General features: G+C 28.0%; 1 protein-coding gene across 1 annotated transcript; it reads right to left on the bottom strand.

Moving 5' to 3' along the window:
• Positions 1 to 11,744: 11,744 nt before the first annotated feature.
• On the bottom strand, positions 11,745 to 15,076 carry LOC148192063 (zinc finger CCCH domain-containing protein 6-like). Its single transcript, XM_088100440.1, has 4 exons — positions 15,017 to 15,076; positions 12,947 to 13,141; positions 12,633 to 12,757; positions 11,745 to 12,525 (listed from the first exon to the last, which is right to left on the bottom strand). The coding sequence occupies exons 1-4, from the start codon at positions 15,074 to 15,076 to the stop codon at positions 11,745 to 11,747; spliced, it is 1,161 nt and encodes a 386-aa protein (XP_087956566.1).
• Between the last annotated feature and the right edge of the window lie 12,625 nt (positions 15,077 to 27,701).

The following is a 27,701-nucleotide window of genomic DNA, read 5'->3' as shown; positions in this document are numbered from 1 at the left end:
AGAGATTGAATTTGTTTGAATTAGGGATTGGGAAAAAGGTAGTGAGAAATTATGGATTGTCAACCACCACCTCGTGCTATTCATCTCCATTGCGCCAGTGCTTCTTTTCTATCCTCATCCACCTGTAGAGGAAAGAAAGAGAAAAACCCAGAAACATATCCAATGAAAACCTAATTCTTCCAAGTCGCAACAGTTGTGCAAGCATCAACCACAACCACTAGTCCACCATGGAACCCTAATATAGAACTAGGTTCGTTCCTCCTCCTTCCTCTCCATGGCAACCTATAAGAAAATCAAGCCAGCAGTCTTCGCGAGTCCTAACCGCGACATCCAAAGAACCTAGATCGCGAACATTTTCGTATCACAGCCCTAAATTTTCAAAAGCCTAATTAAACCCTAAAGTCGCGATTTGTTTGTAGTACTAAAATCGCACTACAAGAGCCACCACGAGAAACCCTTTCGTCCTCCATTCTCCACGGCGATGCCAACCAAATCGCAACCATGAGAACCTGTAGAGAACCCAATCACAAACCTAGAAAATAGAGAAAGTCCAGACTCGCAGCTAACATTAGTTCATCTTCCTCACGCAAGACAAACAAATTCAATCCTCAATACATGAGCAAGATGAATATGGGTCATCTTCAAACCTCTTACTTCAAGAACAATGAACACCTTGGAAGAAGGGACATAACGAAGTTTTCCTCTTTTATTAAGGTTTGAAGCAATTAGGAATTTATAAAAAATAAAAGTTTTCTCAACTTTTTTCTCATTTTTTCTATTTGAAAATAACTAAAATCCACATAATGCCCTATTTCAACCACAACATTTAAAAACTAAGATGACCATGCCACGTTAAACGTCGTTTGGCCCAATTTAACAAAAAGGGTGTAATTGGGTGTAATTGTAGTAATTTTCACAAAACAAAAACCAAATTGAGACACTTAAAAAAAAAGGATCAATATGAGATTTCTATCCCGAATAAAATCTAACGAATGATTAAACTTTTACGTAATCATTCCTCTCCCAATAATATAAATAATTATTTTTAATTTATATATATATATATAATTATTAATATTAATAATATAATTGATAATATTGACTCTTAATAATAATATTAATATTAATAATGATGATAATAACATCATGTTTAATTTGTTTTTTTCCAAATTTCTCTACATTGTATCAAATTCGTCATACTTTTTAAAAAAAATTCAAGCAACAGACCTTCTCTGTCTCAGTGCTATCTTCAATATGCGGGTCCCTCTTTTCTTATAACCACGTGAATGAAACGAGTAATGATATCTTAATTTTTTATAACATTTTAATATAATGCATATGTTATTTTTTATTGAGATTAAAAAATATCTAACACAATATAAATAAATAATAATCATCTTTGCAACATAAAAATATGATAGTTTTACATAATTTGATATATATAATATCATAATATTAATATTAAATATTACAATTAATACTAATATAATTAAATTTATTTTTAATAATAATATTAATAATATAAATAATATAAATAATAGTATTAATAATAATATTTAGTTTATTTTTCTTTTATTTTCTTTTTTAATGAAGTCGTATAGATTTTAGTTTCTTCATTTCTTTTACCTTAAAACTTTATTTATTTTATTTAAGGATAGAAAATTCATATAATCATAAAAATCACATGTAAAATTTAATAATAAAAATTATTTACAAAAAAATTAAAAAAAAAAACAGAAAGAGTTTAAAACAAATTAAAACAGCATATTAAGTAAACATAATTCTTTTAAAATAATAGTAAAAAATTATAATTTTAAAACACAATGTCTTTATTTTTAAATCGTGTTTTAATTAATGTTTTATTTATATATTTTTTGCATTAGTTTTATTTTTAAAAAATTGTTTTATTTTGTAACCACATGTTTTCGTATTACTTTATTTATTTCTTTTACTCGGTTTTGAATAATTTTTTTTTCTATAAATAGCCTACAATTCTTTTGCAAGGTTAAATTCATCAATAACGTAAACGTACAAGAACATTGTCTATGTTATGTATTCATATTTAAAGGTTTTATTATATGGATTAAAACTTTTGTTAACCCAGAGTAGCACAGGAGTGAGCACTGACAAAGAGGAAGATTTGCGTTGTGCAAATAGCATGGGAGAGAAAAGAAAAAAAGTTAATGTCATCTCTACGTATTTAACAGGAAAGACTAGATTGAGACAAATTATATTAGGTGTGGACAAAACTGAAACTTTTTTTGAAAAGTAGAACCAACTTGATACACTTAAGTAAAACTAGGGACAAAATGTAAGGCCTGTAAAATTAATAAAGGGGCCTTTGGGCCTTATGTGGGACAGTCAGACCCATCCGATCAAATGCACATGACCTTAGTAAGAGTCTTTCTCCTAAGTCAACTTTCTACTCTGCCAACTTTTTCCTTTTCTCTCTAAAAAACTCATCTTCTAAATATTGCTATGTCTTCTATCTAAAATACCACCATGTTGAACCGTTCAATTTTTGAATAGCTGGTGCTCAAAACGTTCAGCGCGTCAAGGGCTCCGTAACGGACCGAACGAGTTCTTGTTCCAACGGTAAATCACTTTCTCCTTTTCTCCACCGTTTCTAACACCTAGGACATTGCTTTTTTACTGAATGCATGACACTAGAAGTGTTCTACTTTAAATTTGTGGTAATTTCTAGCCTAAAAGGCTAATTCTATCACCATTGGGTGATTTATAGGGTGTCTTTGAATTTTGCGTCAAGTAAACTGTGAAGTTTTGCAGGTAAAGGGAGCTAATTATTTTTGTATGAATTTATTTTATACAAATATATGCAGGTTGAATGTTGGACTGGTGTGTTCTTGTGAAGGTGTTCTACAATGTTAATTTTTATGGGATAATTATAACTGAGATTGTGGGATTGTACTTAAATAATTTATGCGTTGGTGTTGAACTGGTACATGTGGCAATTATGTTTGTAAGTGTCTCTGTTTAAGGTTACTTTAAGGGGAAGAGTGATATATATAATTGGGTATTTGATGTCTGTAGGACAATGTTAATAACTTAGATAATTAAATCATAACTGTTAAAAGTCTTTCTTTGTTGGTAGAAGTCTTTCTTTGTTGGTAGGATAGAGGGGACTAGACAAGTAGTTTACCAAATAAGAACCATGATACATATACATATAGAAAAACTTTTAAGAAGTTATGATTTAATTATCTAAGTTATTAAAGTTGTCCTATATACATCCTATCATAGAGCCCTTGCTCCAAACCCTCCAACCAGGACAATTTGAACCAAAACAGATTAATTTCAACAGAGACACTTACAAATATAATTGCCACATGTACCAGTTCAAATTAACATAGTAAAACAGCTTCAGAAGAACACACTAGTTCAACATTCAACCTGCCTTTACCTTGACAGGGATGATCTAAATAGTGCTTCTCACAGCAAAAATTCAAAGACACCCTATAAATCATCCAATGATGATTACCACAAATTTGAAGTACAACACTTCTAATGGCATGCATTCAGTAAAATAGCAATGCCCTAGGTGCTAGAAACGGTGGAGAAAAGGAGAAAGTGACTTACCGGTTGGAATAAGAACCCGTTGAGCCCTTGACGCGGTGAATGTTTGAGCACCACCTATTTAAAAATTGAATGGATCAACCGTGTGATATTTTAGAGAGAAGGCAGAACAATATTTAGAAGATGAGTTTTTAGAGAAAAAAAAGGAAAAAGTTGACAAAGTGAAAAGCTAACTTAGGAGAAAGACTCTTGCTAAAGTCATGTGCCTTTGATCTGATGGACCTGGCTACCCCACATGTGCCCAAAGACCCCTTTATTAATTTTATAGCCCTTACATTATTGTAATTGTAATCATAATAATAATATTTTTTTAATTTTAAATAACAATATCAATTTTATTTTAACATATTTTAACTATTTATTTTTAATTTTATATCACATTTATTTAAGGGTAAAATAATAAATTAATCTTTATGAAAAAATTAATTTAGAAATAAAATTAAAAAATTACATTACTATAATGATTGCTTAGAACTGCCGACTTTATTACATTTAATATATAACATGATTATATCAGCACCTATTTGTTAAGCTAATAAAGTATTTCCTTATTGAATTTAATTTTGTATAGACCACACCCTCTTTCAAAATCTCACGGGTAATGGAGCACAGCATCAGTCTTTATGAACACATGATGGGATATATAATGGCAAAACTAGAGCGAGATAAAGGCTCTTTTGGAAGATGTGGTAAGAAAATGGTTCAAGCTTCTTTGTTCTATTCATTATGTAACATGACTAGGGTAGGATCTGTATAATGTCTCCTTTTCTGAGACTCTTCTTCTTAACCTTTAGGCCTACCTTTATTTCACAATATTATATCATCAACATCGGTAGACTTTTCGATCCCTCATATGGCAGTAACAATCAATCAGTTCTATTACTTAACAAAAATGCTTTTTTGTTTTATTATTATTTTTATTTAAAATGTTTAGTTATGCATGTTTTTTTTTGGAAGAAATGAACTTCTGATGAAAAAAATATCTATGGTTTGACGCTACAAAATATAATTTAGTTTCATCTGCAAATGTGAATATTGGTAAGCGTAGCTATTAAATACGCTTCTTAATATTTAGATTTGCTTCTAAAACTAAATTATTACCATACATATTCTGATCATCGTCATCGAAAGTTTATTTCATTCCAAAACATGTAAAACTAAATCTTTTAAACGAAAATAAACAGAATGGAAAAGAAGAACATTTTTGTTAGTAAAAGCTGTATGATTGTTACTGCAAATGTACCAGCTTAGCTTCTAACCTCAGCATGATTTTATGTAAAAAAAGCTAGGCCAAAAGATCAAACAAAAGAACCTGTGATAATGACAGAACCAAAAAAGGGGCATATAATCACAAAACCAACCCTAATAAGTGCCAAATAGTGACTAAAACAAAGAAGCTTCAACCATTGGTAAACATCCTCCAAAAATTAATCTCAATCTCTAGTTTTATTACCACCTGATGCTTCTAGCATCAAAGTCTGCATATTTTGTGACAGCATCATGTTTGATGTCTTCAGACACGGTCATTGTTTGGACTCTGAAATTTTGCTCTCTACTCTCTTCCCTCTCGCTGCTGCTTCACTTAAAATTCAAAGTAAACAAGTTTATCAATATGAGAAAATAATATACAACAACAACAAGGATATCAAAATATAGAAGAAATATTGTGAGTGTAAACATGAAAATAAAATTAAAAGTTGAAGAAATAACGAAAATCAAATTAAAAATCTCTTACGTCTCGTTACCGAAATAGGGCACTTCCATATAATTTTGGAGAATTCAGCCTTTGATCGATTCAGAAAATTATTTCCTTCAAAACCAGATGGTAAATCATCACATTCCTCGGCAGTTGAAGGTCATACATTCAATGTCTTTCCCAGAAGAGGATCTTCATATTTCTTTTCAACTTTTAATAGGCAATCCTCGTGAGAATGGTTTTACCTGCTAAATCACGATAATGTAAACACTTAAGGAGTAGCAACATTCGAGTGGAAAACACTGAAACTATAACACATAACTTCACACACATATTGATTTTTGTTACTGTGTCCGCTTCTTTATGATAGATCAAAATGATAGATCAAAATGCTCACTCACTCTCTGTGCTTGACTTTGCAAACTAGCACAGCAAGAGTTTATATAGAGATATTGAAAACCCTAAAAGTACTGACAGCGGTGAATGGTGGTTTCGATAAAGAAACAAAACGGTGTCGGATTGCAATGAACAAAACAAGTGGCCCTATGTATCTCGAACAAAGTTGTGTTCAATTGCAAAACGCGTAACGAAAACAGGTGGTCCTATTTTACCGTTACAGGTTTCTAATAAACAGGGGTTATAAAAGTGGTCTTAATTATTTTCTATCGGTTTTAACTTATTATATAATTTTTAAGACGTTTTCTCATCTTATTATAAGATTATCTTCGTTAACGGTAATTACATGAAATTTGAATTTACTCTTTATGAATTTAAATATGATATATTATTTTTAGATTATTTTGTAATTTTTATTTTAATACTTTTATAAAATATATGTTCTATTTAATGTTTTAGTTCGTTATTGATAAAAAAATATGTTTACAAAAATATATGATGTTTGAATAAAATGTAATTGCATTTATATCTTAGTTTAGGTCATTTAAATATATAATTGTATAAATGGAATGATTTCATCATGTATTATCTTTGTTTTGGATCATACATTTGGGTTTTGTGTTTTTTTTTTGTAGATATGTGTTTCTAAGTGTTAAAATCAAAACTCTGGAAGGATTGATGTCCAAGATGCAAAGTTGAAACCAAAAGGTTCCTGAACTTAGATGTGAATGTTTCCACAATTTGTGGAATTGTCTCCAAAATGCAAAGTCAAAACCAGAGAGTTCCACAGCTGTGGAAGTTTAACAACCTGTGGATTTATCTCAAGAGAAACACAATGCAAAATAGAGAGTTCCACAATTGAGTTGTGGCTTTTTCCACAACTTGTGGATTTACTTCAGGAAGTGCAAAATAGAAACCAGAGAAGAGTACAAGCAGAGTGTGTGGATTTTTTTCATGAGCTTTGAAATTTTTCAGATAATTTATTAACCTCTCATGACATGGATTTAAAGAGATTAAAAAATAGAGAAATGAAGGGTAGTTCCTTAACCACTCTCTTAAAAATGAGGAATGAGTGGAAAAGAGATATAAACCGTTTTGGGTCGTGATTTTGGGGAGGAGGGGACACACATCAACAAAGACATTCTACACTTCTTCTAGATTTTTTTCTTCAAGATTTTACATTATGCAGAACTAATTTCCTTCTTGTTAGAGGATTGATGGAATACTTCGGATTATAGTTTCTGAACTTTTCCTTTTGATGTTTAGTTAATTTTAACCATTTCAGTGTTTTATTTATGTTCTAATGTCTATTCTATGATAAGTTTAATCATTGAGAAATTAAAGATTGTTTACCATTATAAATATAATAGATTAGATGTTGTCACAATTAGAAAATTAGGTATAACTAATTAATTTATCATTGAGATAATAATTGTTCTTAATATTAAATGTTATAGCTAACCTAAAAAATTGGGAATTAAAAATTCAATGAATAAGTTTAAGTAAAATTGGGAATTAAAATTCAATGAATAAGTTTAAGTTTGTCTATATAAAAATTAGGATCGGCGGCGGGGTTATGGAGGCCAACCTATGCAAGTAAGCAAGACAATATATTCAACCTGTCTCGTTTTTTTTTTCTTGTATAGTGGTGAGTTGAGGAATGATTTGCTCCACATTGACATTTTTATCTTAAAATTGTAATTCTCTATCTACAATGATGTGCAATGGAAGAACTTACTCATGGCACTTTCAATGTACGTCATACACAGAATTATAAATTTAATTCTCATAAAACACTTATAATGAACTGTAAATTTAAATTTAAAACAGAATAGAAATTAAAACCCCGATTCATAGAAATTAAAGATTAAAACACTTTACAATAAATTTAAAACCCTGAGTCATAGAAATTAAAAATTATTAGTTTTGCTTTAAAAACAATTTTTGTTTCCAATAAATATTTAAGAATAAGAAATTTTATAGAACCTTTGCATTAGAGGAAAAACAGATATAAGATCTGAAAAAGGATGATATAGTGTAACTCACAAAAAGTAAATTAAGGTGTATTTATATTTATTATTGTAATAATATTACTATCATGCATGCCGCATTAATTATAAGTTCAAATGAATTATGTTTTATCACAAATTTATTATAAATATGTTATTGAATTTCTTTATTAAATTCTTTCTTAAATATATTTATTACATTTAACATGAGATTGGTAAACACATTCTATTATTGTAGAAGTAATAAGTAAATGAAATTATTTTAATGGGTTTTATGTTTATCTCCATAAGCTACTCATATTAGAATTTTAAATAATTTATAAAATTGTATTTCATTATTTTTCTTAAAATAAGGCTACAAAAATCCTAATGCCTAAATGATTATAATTTTTGGATTAATTGTAAAATCCCAATTTAATATTATATAACTACTAAAAGAGACATCACCTACGAGGGTAAATTTTTCAAAGAGAATACATAGAAAAGTCTATTACAACTATATCTTACATAACAGTAATAGTAGTTGAACATATTCATACATAGAGTCTATACTTTTAACAATACTATTACACCAAATCAAAAAGCCTACTATTGTTTTTACAAAATTTAATAAGAGAGGAAATCTAACAATCTAACTCTAAACTTCAGCATCATTCCTGCGTTGGATCAACTAAAACATCTTTATTTGCTCACACTATTAACGTGATCATTGCAAACAAAGAACACACATACAAACAAATAAAAAAGAAAGGATAAACTAATGTACCAAAAACAATCATATATGTTTATAGAAGTAGGAATATAACACAAATAAATCAATCAATACTAAGACATACAATCTTTCCCTCTAGATTTGACTATTCGGATACATGTATTGATATCAAACTCTAGGAGTCATGCATCTGATGGTGGTGAAATAACTCATCCAAACATACTATCACACACCGAGATTAATCCGTCAAACATCTATGTCTAAGAAACAACCATTAGACTAAGGACATTTGCTACTTTTCACACATAATCATCCTTTTCTACTTGAGATTTGAAAGTTATTAAGAGCGTCAAGATAACCCCTGATACATAGCTCCTATATCAATATGTACACTATACATAACCAACTTAAGAACTTCTCCTTGAAATTCTTCTCATAGCATATACCATATACAATCCACACTCAAAATATTATCACATACCACTTATAATCATATCCATATTTAACATCCATTAAACATAAACATATAATTCAAAATGACTCAATTAAAACATATCTAAAATCATAATAACACAGAAAACATGAAATATATATCATTTGAAGTAGGGAACGCTCAGTGTCCATTTTTGGCACTCAATGCCAATGAACATGCAAACAAGCTTGCTCAGTGAGCTTAACCTCTCTCTCCCGACAAATAAATGAGAAAAAGAGTACAAACCTGTAAGGGGATAAGTGGCTTTCAATGGCCAAAACTAACGCTTAGGGACATAGAGCTCAGGGGCTCTCTGCCTGTGAAACACTCAACATTCAGAGGTATCCCTCAGCTTCCAAGAAACAGAAACTAATTGTCTTACTATCGCTCAACGTTACCCAAGGTCGCTCAACGTTATACCAAAATAAAAAACCTTAAAATTCTTGGTTTACATGTACTCAATACCTCTCCAATGGCACAAAGTGATATTCTTGACACTATAATTAGTTATACAATATGTTTATACTTCATATTGAACATCAATTTGTCTAATTGGCCAAGAATTCAGTTCATCGATCAACCAAAACCAACTAACTCAAATGACATATTTATAGCTCAGATTTCAACAACATAAGTGACTAATCAAGTCCTAAATACCACAAACATAGACCCCTAACCTAAGACTCAATGAATAAACCATTCCCATAGAATTTATCATGTCAAACCACTAATTATAGACCAATTTCCAATCATCTATCCAACCTATTATTAAACCAAAAGTCCAATCAAATAAGAAATTCTATCATTCACAATTCATCAAAAACCAATACAATTTAACAAGTTGTCTACAACAAGAATTTCATTATACCAAATCACCAATATCAATATATCACACAATTCATTATCATATAGTTCAAAACAGATTTTAGAAAATTATTCCATACAATTACCACATACAAATTCAGGTTATTCAACTACTAAAATTTAGAAACAAGGTATATAGCTTCCAATACCTTATATAGATGACCAAACCGCTCTAAAAAAGCTCTATATGCTCTATGAACAACAAAAACACAATCAGAATATTCATTAGAACCATTAATTAGTAGAAATTCTTATAGAAGACTCAAATACCACATGCATCCATAACAGAGTCGCATGCGAAAGAAGACAAACCAGACAAAAAAGAGGAGAAAAAAATGAACTTACTCTATAGGAGAAACTAATCCGTTCAAATTGAAGAGCTCACAAAGATCAATTCTACGGTTTCAATTCTTCAACAGGACAAAAAATTCTTAAAAAATATCAGAGAACTCTAAAAAAATAGTTTATAAAAATATAATATGTTTTAAAAATTATAAAATTTGTTACTAACGAAACTATTTATACTAAAATCTTTTAATATTAAAATAATTCAGTCTCAATGTTTTAAAATATCATTTTATAGTTCTTTATATTAATGTTTGTTACCTTGTTTTGAATTATTAATTTAATGTTGTTTGTTTATAGTTGATTGAACTGTTACTTTGTTTAGTTTTATCAAAATACTTGCTTTTTATTTATAAATTATAGCTACTTTAAATTATGATGAAAATATATTTTTACACAAATATATTACTTGAAATTTAATTTATCCAAGTTTTAGTTTAAAAAAAAATATAAACTTGTAACTTTTAAATTAATTAATTAATCAATATTAAATTTCATTAACTTTTACTGAGTTGATAAATTAATTTCCCTAAAAACATTTAATTTAATTTTCAATGTTTAACTTCTTTTAACTTTCATCTATACTTATTATAAGTTTTAATGTAGATATTAAATATAGGGCATATTTATTGTATTATTATTAAATATATATTTATTATATTCATTAAATGCGTTTATTATAGTTATTAATATATGTGTAATAATATTAAACATAATAAATATTTTTATTATATATTATGATAAATATATTACAACACTATAAAAAATGTAAATTTTTATTTTAAATTTAAAAGATCATAAATATTTATTGTTCTCATTTTTTAATATATTTTTTAGTGTTTATAATTTTGTGAATGTGCAATTTTTATCCTTATAAAAAACCTTTGATATATATATATATATATGATAGCAATAACCAAAACTGGCTTAATTTAATAAACTTATATATTAAATATTTACTAATGGGTGTTTCTATAAAACATTTTATAATAAATAGGTTTAATTGCTTCCTTTGTTCCCAGTTTGGTTGAATTGTGTCAAATTCATCCTCATTTTTAAAAAAGTTTCATTGTCGTCCTCACGTGGTGTAAAAGTTTCATTGTCGTCCTCACGTGGTGTAAAAGTGTCAATTGAATCCAAACATAGAAAAAATTTGTGTCAAAGTAGTCATTTTTCCTATATCTCTGTGTCTTCCTTTCATACAATCAAGTACAGATATTCATTTTACCTTATCCAATTTAAGGCTTTTCATAGCTCCAGAGAAGTGACATATGAAAGGAAGACACAGATATATAGGAAAAATGACTACTTTGACACAAATTTTTTTTATGTTTGGATTCAATTGACACTTTTATACCACGTGAGGACGACAATGAAACTTTTTAAAAAATGAGGATGAATTTGACACAATTCAACCAAACTGGGGACAAAGGAAGCAATTAAACCTAATAAATACTAACAAAATGCATGGTGTGGCTACGAACTTAGTAGAAAATATCAGATAATTCAGTATTGTCAAGCGCTGACATTCTCCTGACCAAAATATTCATAAAACTGTTAGAGTAAGAAAAGTTTTCCACTTCTAACTCACTGAATGACTTCCCCTCCGTGAGTACAATGTAAACAATCTTCACCATCAGAATATGCAACTTCAGATTACATTCTCCACACCTTATCATGCAGATAACGGCATTTGGAACCACGGCGACCCCTTGAAGTCTTAGAGTATTTGCACGATTTCTGAATTTTCCTTTTCACTTCATTTGGATTAAGGACACGAGGTCGTTTATAATTTTGCAAATGATTATGATTCTGCTTGTCTGGCTGACTCATACCATCATATTTTCTAACAAGGTTTTTATAGTAATTGACATCTTTCACATGAGGTGCAGCTGTGTGAGCAGATACAGATCCAGACAAAGGAACAAGTGGAGTTGCAGTTATATGATTATCATGTGCAGGTTCCAGCAATGAACTAGATGGAATTTCAGACATTTCAGGGGCGACGATCATCAGTGGATTTGATGGAGCTGATGATTTTCTTGCACTCACAGTCCTTGAGGCTGTATTCATCCCAGTGGTGGTAACAGTTGAATATTCTTCTATTATTTTCTCAATCATTATTGGGTCATTAGCTATTTTAAAGAGAAAATCAACATCAATCACGGTTCCTTCTTCGATGCTTTTTAAGATGGTAGATGAAACAGTAGTTATAGAAGCTGCAACGAAATTTGCCTCCGAAGATGTTGCTGGTTGAATGCATTGCTGTGTGGTTTGTGTCTGCAGTTTGGAGAGAGAGTCTCCATGTTTTTTTGTGACAGAAACATCATGGTTAATACCTGTTACTGATTCATATTCCTCAATGGGAATGAGAGAGATGATAGGAGTAAGACTATCATCATAACTTTCATTCTCCACGTTAAATGAAACAAAAGGGCTGCACGAACTCAAAGAAATGAACTAAATTTAGTAAGAAATGTATATGAAGTGCCAGAAATTCTCTCAGTATAAGACAAGGCTTTCTAAATAAACATGACATTTTACCTTGGAGGAATGGCAGAACTACAAGGATAATATGCTTCAGACACTCTCCTTTCTCTTAGCATCTCATCATATTTCTCCGTACTTTCTTCACCAGCTGCCACGCTCCAACAACGATTCAGAACAAGCTATATCCGAAATAGATCAGTTAATGAACATGACCAAATAGAATAACATTTTGTATGAGGAAAAACTGAAAAGAGATATTTCTTCCTGACAGTATATTAAACCATCTGATATAAACTAAAGAAACGTTCATGAAAGGGAAATTTGATGAAGATTCTATATCTTTCAAGAAATTTCCAAGATCTCATTACCGGAGGAGGGCTTTCCCATTTAATGTAAGAAAATTCTGACTTTGATTGATTCTGGAAATGATTGCCTTCAAATCCAGGTGGGAAATCATCATGTTCAAGGGTTGAAGGCCTTGTGGACAATGTCTTTGCTTGAAAATCATCTTCAGATTTGTTTCCAATTTTTGAAGGACTTTCCTCAGATGAGAAAATTTTTACCTGTTAATTAAGGTCACACTAATCTATAAGCTTTCAAAAGAAGACTGAAAAGGTTTACGTGAAAACTCTCAATAGCATAACACTATCATGACATACATATGAACTTTGGAGTTGAGACAGTTTCTTGAACTTGTTCCAGCAGAATGTTTCATTTCAAACAAGGATGTGCAAAACACGACGGAGCGTATTTTGAAATATAAATAAAAAGATTTATCATAAGTACAAAAATAATTAATTTAAACAAACAATATAAATAACTAAAAGGAAAACAATAATTTCTAAAAATAGAAAAATGAATTTAAATTATAATCATGAGATTAAAAATGTTATATGAAAATAACTTTTTAAACATTTAAAAGTAAGATTATTTAGTAATTAAAAAAAATGATAAGTTCTATTTTCATGGTAAAAAAATAAAGACAAAATGACTATCAACATGTTAATGACCTATGTGAATCTAAGCTTGCATTTCTCTCAAAACGTCTGAAAAGAAATGTTATTGAACAGAAGATAAAACTAAAAGCATTCAACTATATTCTAGAAAAACATAAACAAAATAAATCACTGAGCTTAAGCATAGTCCTTTAAATTTATAGAATACAGAAATTGAAGAGTCTTACCACAGTTGACTTTAGTGATTTTTTTTCCTGCAACTGAAATATGTATTTATACTAATGCAGATTAATGCACAGTTATATTTTTCATTTCGATTACGTACCCGTCCTACCTTTTGACAATATATATATACTTATTATTATTGTTTATGTAAAAGGAGTTAGTATGTAATTGGCATTTTACTAATAGTTAAAGGAAAAAATGTGTATTAACTTTTACATTCATAATCTATATATATATATATATATATATATATATATATATATATATATATATTATGGTACAGGTCATCATGCAGATATAGTATTTCAAATCCATGATTTTATTTCTTATCTGCTATGACCACATATCTCAATGACCTTCCGTTTGATGCAATTTGAATTATGTCATATATGATATAGTTCTTGACTTGAAAATCGATTTCAATATACAGAAGGTACACATGTGTGAATTTTATTTCTGAAAACAGATTGGTTATTTGAAAATATTCGAAGGTTTCAGACTATCAGTAATATTTAGAAAGTTAAATCTGACAATTGTGAAGTTAATTGTACATGACATAAACCAGTTAATTGTACTCAACAAGTGCATCATACTCCTCACTGAAGAGGTCTCTCACCAAAGAGAGTTTAGATAGATCATGCTTTGATCGATGTTAAATGCCCGTGTCTTGTTACACACTTTTAGAGATCCCTCAAAATGAGAACGAGGTTGATTATGTTCTAAATGGAAGTACATACGTCCATATTTTTACGTTGGTTCAAACCATGAATCAACATGAATTCATCACTTTCTAGGATGTGATAACGTAGTTATCTTCTATAACCAACGTTTGGATGTTTATGTAGCAGTGAAACAGTCCACCGAATCCAAATGATCGGCACTCATTTGCTCACCGATTTAGAAGAATGGTTATCCTGATATATAATTTTTAAGTTTAAGTTTCATGAATTAATGAGGATACAAACATAGACTAGTGGTGAATTTATGAATCCAGGAAAAAACAAATTTCGTAATTAAGAAAGCTAACAATGTCAACTTATTTGACGTTACACTTTTTTGTTTTTCCAGCTTTAACTTAGTACCATGTCACTGTTTCTTCCAAACTGCGAGGGGATTAGAATTGCATATTCAAGTGAAGAGGGGATTTTGTTTATCTTAAGTGACAGATAGCAGAAGAATTCGACAGAAATTGAACCAGATCGGAGCAAGAGCAGCATAGAGCAAACGAAAAACATAAAGAAGACGACGTTTATATACCTGACAAAGACGAGATTGAGGAGCCCACGAAACCGTTTTTAATTTCCTTGCCTGCTGCATATTAAATCTCCGATTTTCTTCTATCAAGTGAAGGAGAGAAAATGGAATTGAGGGAAGAGATGCTTGAAAATTGAAATGAATGAGCAATGACAGTGTGACGAAAGAAGAGATTAAAGTGAAGCTATAAATACAAAGCACAAGCGGTGACTTACGTTACTTTGGGGTGGTGGTGACGATATATAACAAAAGAATTCTGATTATGTGTGCGACAGATAACATAGCAAAACAATTAACAGATAATGATAATGAATTTTTGAGGAAAACTAAAACTAAATAGTGGCGTGGGTACAAAGCTAGTTTATTACAGTTTTTTCATTTTGTTTATTTTTCATTAATATTATTTTTTTATCAGCAAATTAAATATATAAAATAGTACAATTGAGTTATCTAATCTTCTTAAAAAAAATATTTTTTTAACAATTTTTTTTATAATTTTTTATAACAGTCTATGTAATAACTTGTGATTGATCTATTTTAAATATACATACCAATAAAATAGTAACACATCATTCATTATCAAAAAATTATTAAAAAAGATTGTTAATATTGAGTTTCTAAAAAAAATATGTACATATATAATTATCAATGTCAAGTATCTAACACTTCCCGACTTCTCTCTCTAAACAAGTTAATTCATGTCTAGTTAAGAAAAATAATGATACTACTTTTCCATATTATTTTAGGCTTTCTTTCCCTTCTTCCTAAGATGTTCTTTGAAACAATCACGTGTTTATTGTTTTTATTTCCTTCTTCGTTAATGTCTTCTTGCACATGACTTGTTTCATGTTGCCATTAAATATAAACATTTGTGTGGATTAATGACGAAATTTAATGGTCATTAATTTTGTAAATTCTATCACCATATTTATCGTATTGAAATTAATATAGCTACACACTAATATTTTGATATTGTGTACACTCAATTATTTTCTTTGTCTCGTCTTTGATAATTTGTTTTATATTTGAAGAAAAAGCTTGTCAACTGGAACAATAATAAATAATTCCCAATTACTCAATATGAGAAATTATAATTCTATTGACATAATTCGAATTGATTTTGGTCAAGAAATGGAAATTCAATGAAAAAAATATTCATTGAAGTGATTAAAGAGGTTTTAAGAAAATTAGGGCATCAACATATGGTTCTGTATTTTCTAGATTTTGCGAGACTCGATATTCTTGTACTAACATTTTTGGCGAGTTAAATTAAACTATCAAACTTTCTAATCACCTTGACAACCCACTTTATTTATCTTATCCTAAATGTTACACTTTAATTTCATCATATAAGACAAAGATTTCGGAATTTACCCCTATATGTATATTTTTTTATCATCCACGATCTCTAACAAGATTCGGTATAATAGTTTATATCTTTCACAACACCACCCAAGAAATTAAATTTAATAATAAAGTATTTCATTAACTTGACAAACAGGGTGGTGGTGTAATTATTTGACACAATATTAATTTTTGCTACTACTTTCTCCTGGTTTCTGTTAACTAAGAATAAAAAGTACTAAACGAAAATTGAAACACTCGTTAAAAGAAAATTCTTAAATAATGATATTAAAAATATGTTTAAAAATCAATTTAAAGATCAATTTTTCTGGTATTCAAAATTTTAGCAGATAATGTTAATGAACAATTTAAATATTCATTAATAATAAAAATTATTTTAGTTATCACTTTAAAAACTAATTATAATTTTTTATTCATAATAAAAATTATTTTAATAATTAATAATTTATCATTTATAAATTAGTATGTCATTACAATAATTAATTGTTTTTAATTATTAAAATCGGTCATTATTTAAGAATTTTCTTGTAACCACTTCATAAGAAATTCATAGGAAAAACAAAGTTTCTTTCTCAATTAATGAATATCATTGTACCTGAGAGGAATTGCTGAAAAAGAAGTTCCATGCAATGGTGGAAAACCCTTAAAAGCTATAGCATTGACACATTAATTTTTGCTCCAGTGCCGCTAAGTAAAAAAGAACGTAAGAAATGGAATTTGAAAGAGATGAAGCAGAAGAGAAACGTAAAGATAGATAAAAATGTAACTAACACTGAATCTTAGATATTAAAGGAGAAAGATATATGATGTATTTTGGAGGAAGTGAGTTCTGGGAGTGAATCATAACACCTCTCTGCTTCACTTGGCAAAGAAGCGGAGGAGAATATTATAAAGAGATATTACAACGTAATGTATATTTATATAGATAGATTTATTTTCAATAAAAAATTAAAATATTTTTTTAATAAAAATACATGTTTGGACATAAAATTTGTAAGGAAATTATTTAAGATTTTTTTAGAGTAATTTAATTATTTAAAGGTAAAAAATTTAAGTTTGTTATATTATTTCTTTATTTACATACTTTTTTCATTCATCTCTTCAACTTGGTTTACTGGAGATGCCATTGATTCATATTTTTCTAATGATATTAATTAGTTGACTTTTTGAGGTTAAAGTTAATTAAGACTTCTATTTGTTTGTATCACCAAAATTATTATTTTTATATATGTCTCAAGTAATATTAATTAGGATGTTTTTGTTAATAATGTTTTTTTAATTAATGTTAAACATGAACTTTTCAATTAATGTCAAGCGATAGTGTATTCAATTAGGATAAGTTATAGTTAGGCCGTGTTCGCATGCGAAGAATTTACTGTTTACGAAGATTGATAAGGACGGATTTGCGAGATGATACACGTTCACTTGAATGCATAAGCGAAGACGGATTGAAGATGATTTGCGAGATTTTTACTTTTTGAGTCACTCGCACAATTGCGCAGATTTGAAACGATTTGAGGTAAAATATCAGTTTTGTCCTCAACATTTCTGTGGCAGTGAAGAGTTATGTAGTGAACATTTTAATTTAGCCCAAATTACTCCAGTGACAATGTAATGGCTATAAATGAAGAATAAATTATGAATATTTTTGGACTCTTTACTGTGTTATGTTGTCAGCAAAAGACATGGTGATTCTAGAGTAAAGTGATGAACGAAAGTCCTTTATCATGTTAAATTTTAAAAATATTATATTTTAAAAATAATAATTTAACTTTACTTATTTTTTAAAATTTTTAAAATTAATTTTTATATCAATTTTTACAATTATATACCATAAACAAATATCATTTTATATCACCTTAATACTTAAGGGCATTTTAGTAATCTTTAATTTCTACCAATTAAACAAATTTTTTAAAACTATCACATCAATCAAATCCTACACTAATTCTCACAAACTTTACCCCTAAATCCACTCTCAATCACCTTCAAATCCACTCAAATAAACACATAAAAAATTACTCTCAAATCCCCTCAAATCCATTCAATCACTCTCCCCCAAATCATCTCCCCGAATCAACCCCAAGTGAACACACCCTTAATTTTTGTAAGAATTAGAAATAGTTAAAGAGTAAAATTGTTCTTTAAAAACGGAACTTTATTACAGTAAAATTTGGTTTTATAAATAGAATGATCAGTTGATCAATTTTATTTTAAAAAAGTTACCATTTCATTAAAATTGTTTCTTTTTCTTTTTCTTATTTTTCTGTAGGATTCTTATTAATATATCTAGTTGTTTCACATCAGAGTATGTCTGAGGATTCTGACAATGAGGGAAACAATTTTATATATCTGATTTTTTTTTTTATAGTTTCATATATCTACTTCCCGTGGAATGTTTGAGACTTGTAATGGGAATACACTTATTTGTTTTTAATAGTTTGGTGCTTGGTTGGAAATAAACTGATATTATGTTCTGTATACTCACTAGTGCAGAAAGGGCTTTAGACGTCCGTTCTTTTGGCCTTTTGATGTCTGACGTTTCCCCGACGTCTTTGTGGGTGACGTTACTCAGACATCCGGCCTTACACAACAGACGTCTATATAGATGTCCGTTGTGTCAGGCCGGACGTCTATATAGACGTCTGTTGTGCAAGGCCGGACGTCTAGACGTCTGGCCTGACACAGGACCGCGACGACCACCTGTCTGAATTGTTTTGTGGTAGGGCTGGAGTTTGACGTTCGTTGTGCACTGCCAGACGTTCGTTTGTGCACTCGGTTGACTACCTCTATAGATTAGGCGGAGCGTCCTTGGCTCAGCATCGGCCGGCGCTACTACAGCGCTTCGCTAACTCGAACCGTCGCGCGTTCGCTTTCTCAGTAGCAAAAGTGCTTATCTTGCTCCCACTTCCTCGCATCTGCGCTCGTCAAGCCAACTTTGCTTTTTGGGAGGTGAAACTGCAGTTGAAGCGGACATTTCCGGGCCGGGCGGGAGGTGAAGGCCATAAGATTGCCCTCCCGGTAAGAGAGGCCATAAGATCGCCCCCCTGCTTGCAGAAATGAATGGATCAGAAGGGGGGCTGGGTTCTAAATAAGTGAAACTCTCGACGTCCGATGTGGAGAGGGACGTACGTCTATAATTATATAAACGTCCGTCCCCCGATATTGGACGTTTCGGGTGCTGACAGGGTGGTTGAAGAATTAATTGTCTTCAGCCCATCAAACGTCCGTGCAGGAGGGGCACGGACGTCTATAATATTATAGACGTCCGTCCCCCTCCACACGAACGTTTAAGTGGCTGAGAGACAATTAATTCTTCAAATACCTGTCAGCACCCCAAACGTTCGTTGTGGAGGGGGACGGACGTATATAATTATATAAACGTCTGTCCCCCTCCACAACGGACGTTTGGGGTGCTGACAGGGTGGTTGAAGAATTAATTGTCTTCAAATCATCAAACGTCCGTGCAGGAGGGGCACAGACGTTTAAGTGGCTGAGAGACAATTAATTCTTCAAATACCTGTCAGCACCCCAAACGTCTGTTGTGGAGGGACGGACGTTTATATAATTATAGACGTCCGTCCCTCGATATTGGATGTTTCGGGTGCTGACAGGGTGGTTGAAGAATTAATTGTTTTCAAATCATCAAACGTCCGTGCAGGAGGGGCACGGACGTCTATAATATTATAGACGTCCGTCCCCCTCCACACGGACGTTTAAGTGGCTGAGAGACAATTAATTCTTCAAATACCTGTCAGCACCCGAAACGTCCATTGTGGAGGGACGGGCGTTTATATAAAAAGACTAAATACACACATTTTTAAAGTTTAAAAATTAAATTTAGTCAAAATTTCAAAGACTAATTTCAATTTTCTCTAATAATAAAAAAAAATATTTAATCCTAAAATATTTAATACGATAGTTGTGAGATGTTAAAGTCTTCCATGTAAGTTAAAGATATTTTTCAAACTATTAATAAAACTTCTTGTTGATAAAACTTCTTTTTTGTTAATAATTTTTTTTATGTTAATCAACAAATTTTATTAACGACAATAAAATTATTTTCTACTTGATGTAAGTTAACGTTTTTAGTAAGTATTAATAAAAATTGTTGTTAATTGATATTATTGAAATTATTTATTGACAGTATAGATAAAATTATTTTTATCAAAATTTTGTTGACTAATGTAAGTGAGACTTTTTTTAGAAGATATAAGTGAAATTCTTTTAGTTAAATTGTACAGTAATTATTTTTTCATTAATATTTGCGTGAGTTATATTTGTATAGAGTTCACTAGTGCTCTCAAAATAAGTTGTAACCCGCGAGCCAACCTGGCTCATCAAAGTTTGAACTGGGTTGGGTTTGAAAAAAATGTAATTTTTATTGTGGGCTAGTTTTCAAACCGGCTCACTTAAAACTCGGCTTACCGGGTTAAACCCGTGGTGAGCTGGGTTGCCTCACTAACCCACCAAATTTAATTTAATTATTTATTATTTTGTGTTTTAATATTATTAGCATTTTTTTATTATATTATAAATGGTGATAAAGAAGAAGATGTTTGAAGAGAGTAAAATATTATAGATTTATCTGTTCAAGATTATAATATTATAAATGGACAAGTGATACAAAAATTATCAATATTTAAAACTTATTTGTTTTTTTTTGTACATGTTTTTGTATTATATTTTTCTTTGAATTGTCTTTGGAGTTTAACATCATTTTAGTGTGATGTTTATTTAGGTTTGAATTAAAAAAATTGTAATTTTTTTATTTTAGAAAAAATTTATAATTAAATGAGCTGGTGAGCCAACTTGTTTAACCTACCAACCCATGGTTGCTCAAGTCGGGTTCGAATTTTTTTAACTCGTTAATAAGTGAACCGGGTTGGGTTGACTCACTAACCATAACTTGTGGTGAACCGGGCCGGGTCTAGTTGAGTTACTCGTTTTGACAGATCTAGAGTGAGTTCACTAGTTTTATCTGGTGAGAGTTTGTATTAATGATAATTGAAATACTCTATTTAGAAATTTAATAAACTTAATTTTTTTTATCTAAACAAAGACATTTCTAATTTGAATAATTTGGACTGATAATTTTAAATTCAATGTATTTGATTTTTTAAATATATAAAATTCTGTCCTTTTAATTAAATTACTTTGGTTAACCCACGAGGAAAAAAAATAGTAAGAGAATATATAATGATTTGTCTTTATCAGAGTCTTAAATTTAAGAATTACATTTCTAAAATATTCACGTCTATAAAATGTGTCACTATACGAATCATAAATTTAAGATTTAAGTTTTGAATAAAATTATGGGTCTTGAGAATTTTTTTTAAGTTATAAAAGATTAAAATACAAATTAAAAATATAAAAATGTAAGTTATATGACCTTATCAGAGTAAAGTTTAAAAAAACAATCATTCAAAATAATGAGATGCTAAAATTCATTTAAAACAAAATAAAACTTCATAAAAATATTTTTATAGCTTAATGATGCTCTAGAAAAAAAAGGAACAAAAACTAATCACCCTGTATTTTGCATACAAAATGACCAAAATGAAATTTTCTGATTATATTCACACTCAAATCACTAACAAATAATAAATATATTGATATGATAAATTCAAACGCAAGTTAAAAAATAAATTTTAAACTTAATTCAAGCTCCCAAAATCAACATAAAATTTATACTTTTATATATTATAAATTTAATTTATTTTTAATTAATATGAGATCTAACTTTAAAATGTTTTTATTATGTTCCAAATAATTATATTTTATCACAAATTGAATATGAAATCTCTAATTATAAATTTGTCTTCCATATTTAACTAATAATATTCATTAATCATTAATTTATTAACTTAATAGATATAAAAGATACTTATATTTAATATTGAATAATTTATACCTTTACGACAGAAAAATTAATAAAATAAATCTATTATACGTGAAAGATAAAAATATTTGTCAAATAATAAAAATATGCATCATTAATATTGAGATCTTGAAAAAAAAATGTTAGGAAATCCGGATGTTGCAAAATAAACTAATGAATTTTTTTATTCTAAGGTCTGATAGAATGGATGGACAAGTATGATATAAGTTTGTAATAGCTAAGCATTGATTAAAATATAATAAATATACATATATTTGTTTCAAACATTAAATATATAAAAAATATTTTATTTATTATAAATATACTTATTATAGGTATTTGAAACTATTAAATATAATAAATGTATTATTATCAGTATTTCTTATAATCATTATTAAATGTATTCATTACATCTATATTTATTCTTAAGATATAAGTGTTTATTATAATCATTAAATATATTCATTGCATTTATTATTATAAAATATATTTATTATAAATATTCAATATGAGAAATATTTATTGTATTTATATTATGAACATTAATCTATGTATATAAGACATATTCATTATTGAATATATTATTTATCAAGGTTGTGGGTGAAAATTGTATTATGAAGCTGTGTTTTTAATTTCATGTGTGTGAATGGTGTAGTCTGGATTATTATGCAATTTAATATTCAGTTTATTATTTTCAGGAAAATATTAAGTGTTTCCAAAATTTATTTACAAATATTTTACAATATTATAGTTGATTGTTTTTGTTTTTTTAGAGACATTCGCAAATAATCTATTAATTCTTATTATAATAGAATATTATAAATAGGTAGAAGATTAATTAGTAATTAATTATCTAGAATTTGATTCTAATATAAACTTTACTAATTAATTATATATTGAAATAATTTATTAGAATTTTCATATTTAACCATAAACAATCTATAATCCATACGTTAAATAATTGTGTATACAAGTTTTTAAGGAAATTTTTAAGTAAACGTATTTTAATAACATACAAATAAATTATTTAACATTCAAGAATTTTTCAATAACAATAAAAGTTTTTTTTTTTCATATATCATTAAAAGATGGTCGTAATTAAAGACAAATAGTAAAATCATTGCATAGTAATGTGTTCTTATCTTTTTTGGAATATTCATCACGTGATTTCCCTTTTATATCTAGAATTCTTTTAATATACCTAAGTCTCGAGTTTTTATTTGATAGGTGTTTAGATAGTTCCACATTTATTTTCTTACATATTTTCAAGAAATTTAAAAATATTATTCATGTATTAGGACAGGAAGATGAAAATTGTCGATAAAGAGGGAGAATTTGAAAAGAAATAAATGCTGAAAGTAAATATACAAAAATACTGCAGAATAAATATTATGTTTTATTTGTACTTTTGACTTTGTTATATAACTTCTTCTTTTTTTTTCCATTATTTCTTGATTTTATAAAATAAAAAAGAAAAATACAATTGATTCAAATGAAGTTAAGAATACAGGCTTCAATATACAGTATAGGATTTTAGTGGAAGAATATATGTCAAATGTGATATAAATATTGTACCAATAGGGACCGGACGTCAGATTGGCCGAACGTCCACAATAGACCAAATACGCTACTCCTCGGTTCATCATCGATGGTTCGGCGCGCCAAGCCGGACGCCCGTACGTCCGCAATCACGCAACCTTGCCCTTGTCATCCGGATAAACAGTGATGAGGCCGGCCGGTCATACTGCCTGCTAACCATGCCGCCTATAGGGATTGGCTGGCTGAAAAGCCAAATTTTGGGAGACCGGCCGGCCATGTTGCTCATTAACCAGGTTTAAGGTAAGTTGAGGTTAAAAGCTATTGGGCTGAATTTGGGCCGTGATTAACTTTTCACTAATCCCAAGCCCATAGCGAAAATTATAAATACAGATCCAATGTGAGTGGTAGATAGGTTGCATTTACTGCACATTTATTACTGTTCGATAGAAAAACGTCATTACTCTCAACTGACTTTGGCATCGGAGAATCTTTCGCAGGTCTCCCACCCGCGAGCTGAGGAGGAAATTGAGGAGCGAGGACGGAGGACCGAACATACGAAGTACGAGCAGAGAGTGACGTGAAGACATTAAACCACACAACCCTTCACATCCGAAACAAATATAAAAAATAAGTAGCAGTAGAAAAAGTCCATTTTAGGAAGGTTATTTTTGGCTTAATAAATCAAGCAACTGATGTAGAATTAAAAGATGTAGAAAGTGTGAAATATATTAACCATTGTAGAATATGATAGCATCATCATGTAATACCATACTACATCAGTCATGTTCAAAAATTTCAATTTTGCCATTACGTGTTTATTGACGTTGATTTCGCTACAAAGGATCTAAAGTGTCGTTTTAATATATGTATTTTGCATTAATGGTACAAATTGGTTATCCACAATAACTGGATAAATATTTGTAATTTTTATCATTTTAAATACAAAAAATTTAAAAGAAAAAGATTCACAATGGATACAAAATATATTGTTAATTAGTTGTATATTGAGTTGATAATTAGGTCATGGCAAAATCAATTATAAAATACAAAAATAACAATATAAGAAGTTGTTGGCATTGAATTTCATGTATTTCACTCTTATGTTCTCCTAAAATTATTGATATATATCGTTCAATGTTATTGAATCTTAAAAAACAGTCGTAGTTACTTCCTTGCATTTAGAAATTATAAATTTAAAGTTAATAATTGAGTCATTAGCGTATAAAATGAACAAAGTTTAATAACAAGCAATGTATTATAAATAAAGGAACCTCTTAAGTAAACATGGGAAGTTGCTTCATAACATCTGCATACTTTTTACATTATGGTAATATATTTAAATACAAAAAACATTTTTATTCATTTGAATACATTTTCTTCAAACTCTCATTATACTAGTATAGACATACTTAACGGTAAAGCTTGTAATAAAAAAAACAAATGTAAAAATTTGTTAGAGTTTAAAAATGTTAGTTGATAAGGTTTTTTTTTTTTTCAAGACTTAATACAATTTAGACAAATTATTTATGTACCCTAAAAAAATCATCAACACTTAATATATATATATATATATATATATATATATATATATATATATATATGAAAAACAAAAATGATAAATTTATATATTATGTGATGTAATAATAAGAAAAATAATATTTATCATTGCTCTAAAAATTTTCAACTTACAACAAACAAACTTAACTTAGTATTTCATTGAAAATATTGATCAAGAGAAAAACATAAGAAATCAGGAAGGCAAAGTAAAAGTCAAATAATAAAATTATTTATAATTCATAAATATTGTAGAAAAATTACTTTTTTTATAATAAATTTTAATACAGTTTAATTTGAAACTTTAAAGATAAATATACATCATTATCTAATTCAATTTAATTAATTTTTTTAATATATCAATCAGTATTTTAAATTATTATTTGAATTATTTGTAATATTTGATATATTTTAATTTAAATATCAAATTATAATACCGTTTAATACATAAAAAAAATTAATGTGATTGAATTAAAATAATTATATTTATTTTATTTTTAAAATTTGAATATCAATATATATTAAAATTTGAAACAATAACAAATTTATCAAATATCCCTAAATTAAATAAAGTCTTATAAAAACTCTAATACGAGTAAAAACTAATATAAGATCTTAAAAGATTAAATAACATATAAAATATGAAAAAAAGGGTAAATTAAGATTCTAATAATAATCTCTGAAAAAATGTTCTAAACTTCCCTATTAAGTTCAAGTAATTATTAATTATTCAGTTATTAAACTATCAGCCTATTAAAATTTTATTTTATTAAAGTATTAATTTATTTATCTATTAGTTTAATAACTTTAATATTTATTAATATAGTAACTTATTAACTTAAATATTTTAATAATTTAATTAAATTAAAAAATAGTTTATTAACTTGCTAATTGTTAGTTTAATAAAATTTTATTTTTTAACTTAAATATTTATTAATATACTTAATTATTAATTCATTAATTAATATTGCATGTGTTTTAAAAAAATTAAACTTTTCTGAAAAAGAAAAGAAGTCAAATTTAGAGTTTTCATACCTTCATTTTAAAGAAGGGTTAAGAAACTGTTATTTGAATTCGGATTTCCCAATCGGGATGTGTGCACGAGGTCAATGCTAAAAATGGTCATTTGTGTATTGAAAACCGTTAAAAGAAAAACACGGTATCTTGTTGCATAGAGTACGTTTAAAACCCTCACCGACACGCAACACAGTCAGTAAATTTATTATTTTTAATGTCTTAAGATTTTTTTTATGTAAAACTAGCGTTTACTTTCTTTTTTAAAATAATAACAATAATAAAGTTATAATTTTATTATAGATAGTTTTTATTTATTTTATAAATAATATTTTAATAAAAATGATTAAATTAAAAAAAACAAATTTAAAAAAGATTAAAAAATTCAGTTAAAGATGAAATTTATAAATGATAACTTATAAAAAGATAAAATTAAAACAAAGAAAATATACATATCTATATCTATCTATATATATATATATATATATATATATATATATAATTACTTATCACCTTATTTACATAATATTATTTATAATATTTTTATTTTAATAATTATAATTTATTTTATCTAAAATTATATTTATAAGTATATATTTTTTGTTTTTTTAGTTTTACATTTAATTACTAATTTTAAAATTTAAATAATTTATACATAATTAAAAAATATATCTACAGTAGCGTTTGTGTTTATGCTAATATATAATAGTGAAATGAAAAAAAAATTATATTAATTTTTTACTTGTTCAGGTGTATTTTTTGGAACTTTTTTAAATATTTAAGAAAATCATTAATTATAATTAGTTTATTTATGACTACCGAAAATATATGTATTTTAATTTTTTTATGATAATGAAAAATAGTAAATTATTATTACAGTTATGAAATTAAATATAAATATTTTTATAATTTTATTTATTTTATAGGTAGTTCTATAATCAGAAAACAATTAAATTTAACAAATATGAAATTGAAAAAACGGTTAAATTTAAAAAAAGATAAAATAATTATTTTAATTTAAAAAAATATCTAAAAGATAAATTTGAAATAAAAATATAGATTTAAAATTTTAAAAATTATATGAAATATTTTTAAAGTTAATTTAGTCTAGTGAATGAAATAATTTTAAACCAATAGAAAGTAATTTTAATAAATAAAATAAAATTTGAATTTTATTTTTGGTGTAATTATTTTAGAAAAACTGATTTAAGTATAGATGTGATTCAGTGTAATGCAGTGAAAAGGGTGAGAGTGGTAAATAAAGGAAAATGGGTAGAAAAGAGTAGTAAAATGAAATGAGAAAGTGTATGGAAGGGAAGGAGAAGATATTGAAAA

This window comes from Vigna umbellata, chromosome 10, assembly GCF_029865625.1.
Source record: "Vigna umbellata cultivar VRB3 chromosome 10, Vumbellata_1.0, whole genome shotgun sequence".
NCBI lineage: Eukaryota > Viridiplantae > Streptophyta > Magnoliopsida > Fabales > Fabaceae > Vigna > Vigna umbellata.
Note: the sequence above shows the minus strand (reverse complement) of the source record. Positions and strands in the feature narration are given on the sequence as shown.